At 44.1% G+C, this 10737-nt stretch overlaps 1 protein-coding gene across 1 annotated transcript in view; it reads right to left on the bottom strand.

Annotated features, from left to right (window-relative positions):
• The window catches only part of Prkn (parkin RBR E3 ubiquitin protein ligase), a 1140372-nt gene that overhangs the window by 208990 nt on the left and 920645 nt on the right, over positions 1–10737 (bottom strand). The window contains exon 8 of the mRNA XM_028772728.1: positions 9668–9729. Coding sequence (XP_028628561.1) covers positions 9668–9729 — 62 coding nt within the window. The remainder of the gene's footprint in view (positions 1–9667; positions 9730–10737) is intronic.

Genomic DNA, 10737 nt, shown 5'->3' with positions numbered 1-10737 from the left:
AAAATTCTAATTTAAGCTTTGGTTAAATCTAGTTTGCAAATTTTCAGATATGATTTCATAAAGTAGATAGTTCACAGATAACTTGTATCTTTCCGATTGTCAAAACAATTGGAAAAAAGCAACTGAAGGGTTTATTTTGGCTCACAGTTTCAAGTATATTATTCTGGGGAAGTCAAAGCAGCAGAAGCTTGAAGCAGCTGATCATATTATATCTTCCTTCAGCAAGAAGAGGAGCATTGAACACTTGTGCTCAGCCTGGGGAGTGGTGGCGCCCGCAGTGGTCAGGTCTTCTCATTTCTTAGTCATTCCCCACAGGCATGCCCTTTCCTTCAGTGATTCTAGATCTCAAGTTGATAATTGAGATCAACTATTGTATCTAAAATAATTTATATTTTGTTACATAATATTGGCGAAAGTTTTTTTTTTAAATAATCATGCCAAGAAAGCATGTGACTCTTTACCCAAGGAAAATAACAAATCATTTGCTCATAGTTCCTGGAAACATAATGACAGATGCACTGCTAGAATGCCTCACCTCAGTAAAATCTTAGCTTCTCATTATGCTTTCTACCTTATTTGTGGAATAAAAATTCCATCTTTTTATGTGCACTCTCACAGATTCTCTTAAAAACAAGAAGTATTCATTTGAAAGTACCAGGCTGATTGGGGTTTCAACAAAATCATGTTTTAGGATTCTAAATAATGAATCACAGGATAGTATGATGAAACGGATCCTGTTTTGTTTTTTTTTTTTATTGACCTGAAGGTAGTTAGAAGATTTTCACTGAGCAGATTATCATTCCATAATGAGGCAGAGGTCACTGGTTCAAGCCCCGTGTGGGCCAGTGATCTTCTTTTTTCTTTTTTACAGACTGACTGCATGCTAAGTCCATGAAAGAACATGGGTGATCGCCTGAGGAGTCAGGCTAGGAGAGAACTGTGCTTTTGTGGCCCCCTGTTTTCTGTTTCACTCTTGGGCTTAATTTGCATGCTTTCCTGGGGGAAAATAAAGCAAGAAAGGAACTCTAGATTTTAAAAGTCAGAGAAATGTTAAGAACAGTGGAAGGAGGCTGAGACCAGGATGGGGGAGAGCTGGCAGATGTTCTGTGAAAGTGAGTCAGGACTTGTCAGTCAGCCAGGAGCTGCCTGCCCCCAGGCAACTGCTTGGAGACTGGTTTGGAGCTTTCCTGGTGTTTTCCGGAGCATCCTTTTGGGGGCACTCGGGTACAGTTGTTGGGCCTCTTTTGCCTTCTGGCATGGATTCTGGCTTCTGTTAACTGAAGCTATGAGGGTGGTCCTTGAGGCAGGTGGGTGTGGCACTCGCCCCCCCCAACCCCTCCCCCAACCATCACTGGGAGAAGAGCTGCTGTTGGGGAACTGGTTCTCTGTGCCACACACCCGTGCCAGCCCTTTGCCTACTGGCTGAGTCCTTCCCATGGAAGTGATGGGTGAAGACTTGGGGTCACAGGGAAGCACAGTCTGAATTCCACATTGGTACTGTGTGGGCATCAACATTAGAACTCAGCTCGGCACAATACCTCCATTTTCCTTTCTTTTTCCATTTTGATAAAAAGAGAAGACAAACAAACAAACAAACACCAATGGCTCACTGTTCCTTAGTCACCCACTAAATCCCATTTATTGTTTACTCTTGCTTGGGTTAAAAATGCCAAAAACAATTATGTAAAAGACCATTAAGTTTCCTAAAGTACTTCCCCTTGCTATGCGGAGAATGACCTAGTTTTTCCACATGCATTAGAAGGCTTTTTATTATTATTATTATTATTTTTTAAAAGCACCCCTAAAATCATCTGTAATCTCCTTCTTATTTTTCCTCATTTGCAGGTTGTTAGTCTGAGAGAGTTAGTGATGGTCTCAGTGGTGGCTCCTGTCACCTGCTGAGCCTGTTCTCTGTGCCATTTCCAGTAATGTTCTTTGCATCCCTGGACATCTGTCAGCTGCTGATGAAGTGAATTGGCTAGAGAAAGGGCTGGACCTTGTTCACCGCATAGAAAAAGCAATCATTAGGACGGTAGAATCGAATGCAAGGAGGAGGCACATCAGTGTACGCTGGAGAAATGACTGGGGGCGACAGATGGAATTCTGGATTGTAATTTAGGAAGCCCTTAGGATACTTGACATGAGATGGTGCCAAGAATTTGTATCTCAACTTCTGGGGGTGGTAGAATCTTCGGGAAGGAAATGGAAATGGACTGGCTTCTTTGTTTCTTCTGTGCTCTGTTAAACACAGCAGGATATCTTCAGGGAAGACAAGACTAGGAAGGCAGGAACCATGCCAGATCTCTTCCTCCCAAGGGTTTTTAGCTGATGGGACTTGCTCAGACTCTGTAAGCAGGAGCTCCTAGCCCGCTCTCTTGATGGGCACAGCTCTGGCACTGCTGCCTTTATGTACAACATGTTTACCTTTTCCTTTGGTCCAGAGTAAAAGTTTGGGGTAGTATTAGATTAGTCGGCAAGTCTAAGCCACACCTTGTAGAGAAGTAGATTTTGGCTCTAATTTCCTGAGAAGGAGCTGTGGTCCTTATGGCCGACCCCACTTTCCTTCCTCTGTCTCCCTGGACAGTTCAGGATGTTCACAACTTTCCATTCATTTCGGAATCTGTCTCTCCATCCAGTGCTGGGGCAGGCAGGCCTGCCTGAAGGTTTCCAAGTGGTTACGAGGCCAGTAGAAGGGAGTGGCAGGGTGCCATTTGTCCACAAGCTTTGTGTAAGGCCGTGGGTGAGACACCAGAACAGGTTCATTCCAGTGAACACTTATTTATGAATTCATCAGAACCTGAAGGACTTGGAGGTTTTTATAATGACTTTCTGGTCTGGGTCTAGATGGTCTCATATCTACTGTGTTCTACCCTTGGACATGAGCCAGCCTCTGCTGTGTAGGGGGCCTTCTGCCGTGAGAGACACCGGTGGTTCAGAGGACCACGTTTTCCTGCAGAGATCAGCAGAGGGCATCTTTCCCACTCCTCACATTGTGCCCTGCTGAGGGCTGACCTTTGGTGTGTGTCCTGTGCATTGTAACAGTCTCCAGTGTCATTGGCTATTCTCCAGTATGCATCAGTTTTGGCTCCTCCCCTCTCTCCTCCATCTTTCCTTGTGGTCCTGATCCATGAGAAACAAATTGTCCTGTGTAGTCAGCTTCTTAAAATGTTCCCTCTTTTTTTGACTTACCCCAAACTCTTCCCCCTCCCTTGGTCTTGCAGACTCCTTGGCGCCCTGTGCCGCCTCTTCTTTTGCCTTTCCCTTTCCACTGCTGTCCTTGTGTATGGACGCTGGACACAGCTCTTCACTCTTGGAAGGGCAGCCTCTGGCTCTGGCAGTCTGCAGCTCGGCTCCAGGCTTTGTGATTACTCTGGGGAACTTGAACTCCTTCCTGTCTGGTGAACCATTTCCCAGTGTGCTCTTTCGGGCTGATGTCATCGTCTCTGTGCTGTTTCCCACAGTTCTTCTTAGGTCTTATTTCCCCAAGAGGAGGGACCAACTCCTAGTATTTCCCTTCCAAGGCGCATCCCCTAGTTTTCTAAACCTTTAAATCAAGATAAGCACGTGACTTAATTCAACCTCTTGGAGACTTTTAATTATTGGGTCTAACAATTTCCCTTGCCATTGGCCCTTTTCAAATTTAATTTCTTTCTAGTCTGACTTAGATTTTCAGTATCTACCAGCATAAATGCAGCCTGGAAAACACAGATATCCACAAGCCTGTCTACTCACAACTCTGGGGGAAACCCTAGGCTTAGTAACATGACTTCCACCTGTGTTTTGAATGAGAATGGCTCCCATAAGTCTCATATATTTGAATACTTTGCCCCCAGTTAGTAGAACAGTTTGGGAAGGATTAGGAGGTGTGGCCATGTTGGAGTGGGCGTGGCCACATTGGAGTAGGTGTGGCCTTGTTGGCATAGGTGTGGCCATGTTGGAGGAGGTGTGTCATTGGAGGTGGGCTTTGAGGTTTCAAAAGATTCTTGCAGTTCTCACTGCTTCTTTTTTCTGCTTTGTGCTGTGGATCAAGATGTAGGCTCTCAGCTACTGTTCCAATGCCATGCCTGCCTGCCTGTCTGATAGATGCTATGCTCCTCACCAACACACACATAAACTCCTATTCCTCTGAAGCTGCAAGCCTCAAACAAACCCTTCTGTAAGTTGTTTAGGTCGTGTGTTTTATCAGAGTAATAGGGCATGAGCCCCGAACTTGGCTGCTCTCCACTGAAATGATACAATTGATTTCTTAGTCATCCATCACAATTTCCAAACCAATCACACACATCAGGTAGACGTGTAAATCTCCCTCGTGGTGTCATGCTGTTTCTCTAGTGGCATGTTTTCTTTACTTCCCCCCCCCCCAATCTGTCCCATCTCCCTTCCACTGGTTGGGAAGCAATAGATGGTATTTCCATTTACTATCTGCAGAAAGCTTGGGAGTAAAGCATGTCTACTCTCAGTGAACCAAAACAAGTCATCTTCCTTCCTGTGGTTGCAGCTCACTGGCACCTGAGAAGCAGACCTTCTGAGGGCTGTCCAAACCTCACGTACTTCACAGGTGACACCTGCTTTGGGACTCAAATCAAACTTTAGAGTGACTCTATTCATCTGTGATGTTTAAAAACCCTTGCCCAAAGGCTGAGTTTCTAAGACTGAACTGTGTGAAATCAGGGAAAGAACAAGAAGCTATAACAAACGTTATCAGGAGCTTAGTGGTTAAGAGCACTGGCTGCTCTTGCAGAGGATCCAGGCTTGAGTCTCAGCACCCACATGGTGGCTCACAACCATCTGTGACCCCAGTTCCAGGGGATTTGATGCCTTCCTTCTGTTCTCTGGGAGCACTGCATGGACATGGTGCACAGTTATACACACAGGTAAAAGATAATAAATTATAAATGAAAATTAAAATTTAAGTTATTCTAAATTTCAAGGAGTTTACGTTTTATTTCAGAAGGGAGTGGTTAATAGAACTTAGTGGTTATTTTGTAGATTTGTGTATGCACATTTGTGTGTGTGAACATGTCTATGCATATGAGTATGTACATGTGTACATATTTGTGTGTGTTTGTATATGTGTGTATGTTTATGTGTGTACATGTGTGCATGCTTATGTGTGTACATGTTTATGTGTACATGTGTTTTCATGTTTGTGTATGTATATATGTATGTGCTAGCATGTGAAAGCCAGAAATCAACCTCAGGTGTTGTGCCTCAGGATACCATCTACCTTGTTTTTTGGAACATGTTTCCTCACTGGCCTGGAGCATAGACTAGCTGGCCAGTTATGTCAGATCCTCCTGCTTATACCTCTATGCCACCCAGCACTAGGATTACAGGTAGATGTCACCATACCCAGCTTTCATTATCTGAGTTCTGGGGACTGAACTTGGCTTTTTGTGCTTCCATGGCAAGTACTCTACCAACTGCACTATCTCCTCAACCTAGTGTGGTGGTTTGAATACGCTTGGCCCAGGGAGTGGCACTATTAGCAGGTGTGGTCTTGTTTGAGTAGGTGTGCCCTTGTTGGAGGAAGTGTGCCACGGTGGGGGTGTGCAAAGAGAGCTTCTTCCTAGCTGGCAGAGGATGCCACTCTTCTGACTGACTTCAGATCAAGATGTAGAACTCTTGGCTCCTTCTCCAGCACTGTGTCTGCCTGGATGCTGCCATGCTTCCTGCCATGATGATAATGGACTGAACCTCTGAATCTGTAAGCCAGCCCCAATTAACTCTTGTTCCTTATAAGAACTGTCTTGGTCATGGTGTCTCTTCTCAGCAATGGAAACCCTAACTAAGACACCTAGCAATTCATTTTTAAACCAAATCTCAAAATGGGTAGTAAAGACTGATGAAAATAGAAAGAAGTCACACAGGAAGAAGTAACAGTTGGTTTGTATGTCTGTCATGCAGTACTGGATGCAGTTAGGGGCCAGGCTCTGTGTCAGCCCTATTAAGTCATGTGTTAGATAGACTCTAGGCTTATTTTAAGTTTACTCTGTTGTTGCTGCTACTTGATTGTATTGGTGGCTGTAAACGATAGTTACAATCAGAAACATGCAATCCTGCTTGTTACAGAAACTCTGAGAAATGTCTGACCATCATCCTTTCTGTAAAAAGGAAAACCCAGGTTGCTGAGACCAAGTGATTTCTCTGACGACAACGTGACACACATTTGTAGGAAAGTTTCATCTTGTTACCTACTGTATGTTGTCTGGAGCACACAGGAAAGCTAGAGTGTCCCTAGTTCCCAGGAGCCATCATGCCCCTGTACAAATATACTTGCTTCTTCAGAGCCTCATCGTAACATGTGCGGCATGCTGCTGGTCTTGTGTTCCATCAAAATGTCATTGTTCTCTACTGATCTGCCCTGTTTATATCAGCCATGGAAGAAGTCCAGAAGTGCATGTTCTCTCTGCTCTGTGACCCTGAACTTCCCACAAGAAAGACCTTGTGTGCCCCACCCCCATCATCTCACTGCCTCAGCCTCTGAGACTCTGGTTTCATGTCTCAAGACTGCAGCCCCTTCTCCGTAAGTACCTTTCCATATTTCTCATAGTCTCCTTTATTGACTCTGGATGACAAGGACCCAAGGACATCCTTTCTCCCTCTAACCCATAAGCATTCCTTCCTAACCACCAGGCTGCATACACTGCGCTCTACCACTCTCTCCCCCATTGGCTCCTGGTTCCTCCCTTCTCTCCCTGTCCTCCCTGTTCTTCCATGGCTAGCTCACGATCATCCTCTGGATTTTCTGCAGTGAAGGTTCCAGATGAGCTTAGTGTCTATGTGGCTATTCACCACAATTCAGTGGTTTCACTGGCTCTGCCCTCATCCTAACTCAGCCAGCCAGCATCCCTGGATTTGCCTTGACTTCACCATTTCCCACCAGGCTCCTCCCTCCACACCCTGGAGCCAGTATTCATTCTTCAGCCAATAACTATTTATTTAATCACCATCCCCAACATCGCCCAAAGCCCAGTGGGGTGTGTAATCCTTTCTGTCTTTCTTTTCTTCTTTTCCCCCACCTTTCTGCTTCCTCGGAGGAAGGTAGATTCCCTCTCCTCGATCCACATTCCTCTGTTCAGTGATCACCCTGTGAGGAATCTGAACTCTCCCTTGGTCATTCTCTCTCTTTAGTTTCATATTTCTCCAGGACAGTGACTACCACCACCCATGATATATACTGAACATGCCTATGTCTACATAACAGAACTAACTTTCCCAGACCCACATGATTCTGATGGGAATTCCTTTTTTTATACCTTTATCCATTATAGCCTAGAACGATTTATAGCACACAGTAGGAGCTCAATGATTCATAGCATACAGTAGGTTCTAAGTATCATCTTCTTTCCCGTCTTCCTTGGAATGAAAGGCGAGAAGGAAGGAAGTTTGGGTTTTCTAGGACATAGACATCAATATTACAGGGACGTACTTACTATATTGCCATAACTAATCAGGGCAATATTAATTTTGATTATTGCTTGATTAAATTCCAGGAGAATGCAAAGTGGCCCAACTTGCATGCAAATCTAAGATTATTACTGTTGGCTTCTTTCCCTGTTAATTACACTGTGAGTCTGAAATAAATATGGAAACAATTTGCAAACATTGGTGTAAGTTAGAGAGAAGGCTTCATTATCTGAACAGAACATTTGGGTAACTGTAGTTCTTTCAAGAAGTCTAAGGTTCTCAATGGAAATGGCTTGTGAGGTTGTCGTGGAGATGAATGCATGCAGGAGCCATCCAAGTAACAACTCGTGCCTGTAATGTGGGGAGATGTAGCTTGGACGTGAATAAACATTTATATCTGCAATTCTAGAAGCTTACACTATAAGGAATCAAGGAGGCATACTGTGACTTGCTAACTCAGTCATGTGGAAAAGACCCCAGTTGATTCTCCTTCCCTGGCCCTTTCTGGTTTTAATCTCATACAGGTAACAGGCAATGGTACTTTGCCATATACACATACTGTGAGGGTTGACTTCACTGTCAACCTGATGAATTCTAGAGCCACCTGGGAAATGGGCCTCAGCACATGCCTGTGAGGGATTATCTTGGTTGCCTGAATTGAGGTGGGAAGCCACATCCACTGTGGGCAGCACCGTTCCCTGGTCTGTGTGAGTGGAGAAGAGCTGAGCAGCAGGAAGCATTCATCCCTCTCTGCTTCTTGACCAGACGTTACCTGAGCAGCTGTTTCTGTCTCCTTCACTTTCCTTTCTTTACCCTTGAACTGAGGGGTAGAATAAACCCTTTGAATCTTGAGTTGCTTTTTATAGGCGTGTCTTATCATAGCAACAAATAAGGAAACCTTGACACCTAACAAACCAAAAGACAACCCAGAATTCATTGGCAAAACAGAGTCAATACAATTCCAATTGCCCTTGGAATTGGTTAGGGTTGGCAAAGAGTAAGATCCAACAGCAGAGTATCAGTTAGACCAGCCAAAACATTGTCAATTATTTAGTATAAGTATTGCAAGGGCAATTTAACACCAACATTAACATACTGATATAGTCTCTGCAGGTTCCTGAAAGGATTAAGAGAGGTTCAGTTGTCCCTTGATTTCCATGGGGATTAGTTTCAGTATTCCAACTGGGTACAAAACATCAAGGATACTCAAGTTACCTAGATTGGTGGAGTAGTATTTAGATACTATGTACACACATCCCCTAGTGTATGTTAAATCAGTCTCAGATTACTAATAATGCCCAATAGAATGAAAATACTATATATAGTATATAATATTTATACAATTTGTACTAATTTTTATTATAATGTTTTTGTGTTGATGTAAGTATGCGTGTGTATAACTTTTTGGGGGGCATGCGCATGTTACAGTGTATATGTGGAGGTCAGAGGACAACTTTGAGTGCCAATTTTCCCCTTGTTTGGGGCAGGGTCCCTTTGTCACACATGGCTATTGTTGGCTAGCCTGGAGGTTCCCCTGTCCTGCTGTAGAGACACTGGGATTAATTATTGTGTCTGGCTTTACATGGGTCCTGAAGCCTTAAACTCAGGCCACACTTGCACAGCAAGTGGCTTAATACTCTGGGTCATTGTCTCTGCCTTTTTGTTGCTGATTTCTTTCCTAAATATTTTCATTCTGTGATTGTCTGAATCTACAGATGCGAACCCAACAATATAGAAAGCCAATTTTGTTTTATGTAGTCAAAAGTATAAGCAAGAATATGTTTGTGTTCATGTGTGTGTGTGTGTGTATACCATCCTTTTTATGTCATGAAGTCACCTGCACATAGAGAGACATAGAGAGTGGCTGCTATAAAGTATTAGCAACACACTGGGTACACAGGAGCCTGCATACCCACTCACAGACGTATCAGGAGCGTCTGTGCCTATTGATCCCTTAGGTATGATTTGTCTCTGTATTTGTTTGTTTGTGTGCCACTATGCAGGGCCTGCTTACTACTCCAGTCTTGAGATGAAATGCTCTGGCAGGGAGCAGATGTACCAATTAATAACCTGTCAGGTCTGATGGCTAGAGGAGGGGGAACATGTCCCCACATGTATCTCTGGCATGGCTTTCTTTCCTATTTCAGGGTGCTGTGGGTCAGGAGACACATGCTGCCTCCCCAGGGAGGGTCCAAACTGTCTCATTAGTGTCTTTCTTTCATGACACTATGATGTGGCTTTTGGAAGGATGACTCACCTGCTCTTCTCCAAGGATCCTGAAGTGATGGAGCTCTTTAATCAGGGAGTTGGGACAGCCAGCTGTGGGAGAGGAGAATTAATCACAAAAGTGTCGCTGTCATTCTACACAGTGGTCCCTTTCTTATATACCATTGTGACTACCAACAGCTGATGCCTGTGCTGAGAAGGACACAAACATGTACCTGCAAACACGTGTCTCACCACCCACAAAGGTTCTAGACCTTCAAAGGAGAGTTGGCCTCTGCCTGGGCTCAGAGCGTCATTCGTTAGGAAAAGGCCTGCATGTGAATCCAGCCTGGCCTATTCCCTCCTTCTGTCACTTATAAATGTGCCCTGATACAAAGCTGGAGTCTTGGGGGCTGGGAGGGGACAGTCAGTGATTCTAGGTTCTCACATGCTGATCCAGTGGTATTTCCTGACCACCAGGGCTGGTGTTCTTCTCATTAAGGCTTAGGAATGGAGGCGTCCTGTCTTAGCAGGATCTGTTGAGGTTTAGAAACGTCCACCACCTTCGAGTTCCCTCAGTCTTCAGGCTTTCCCATTGACTTCCTCTAGTCATAAAATGACATAAATAAATCTTATACGCCTACTACATTTATAGATGTACACATCCGTGAATGCTTTGTGTCAGCTAAGACATGTTCCGTCCCTACCTTCTCAATGGAATTATTCCACAGCGTTAGGTTGGAGTCGTTCATAATATTAACTCCAGAAAGAAATTTGATATTAAAAACCTGTTCCTCTGAGATAAGCCCCACGGATAGCATAAATTCATTGACATTTCCATTAAGGAAATTGGATCATGTGTGGAACCCATCAAAGAAGCCACTGAGACAATTCTCCTTCACTCGGCACCAGGAGGAGAGAAAAGCAGAAGGGACTGAGAGGGTTTGTCTGCGTGAGGGCAGGTTAAGGAATGACAAGATTTGCCATCACATAGGTGAATGAGGTGTTTGTGTATTGTTCTAGACAGTAGGAATTACAGGGTAGGCTAGAGAAGAGAGGTGTCCACATAGGGCTGAATATTGATATGGGATTTTAAAGGGAATTTGGTATGATGATAATTCT

The sequence above is a fragment of the Grammomys surdaster genome, unplaced genomic scaffold (genome assembly GCF_004785775.1).
Source record: "Grammomys surdaster isolate TR1022 unplaced genomic scaffold, NIH_TR_1.0 218, whole genome shotgun sequence".
In the NCBI taxonomy this organism is placed as follows: Eukaryota; Metazoa; Chordata; class Mammalia; order Rodentia; family Muridae; genus Grammomys; species Grammomys surdaster.
Note: the sequence above shows the minus strand (reverse complement) of the source record. Positions and strands in the feature narration are given on the sequence as shown.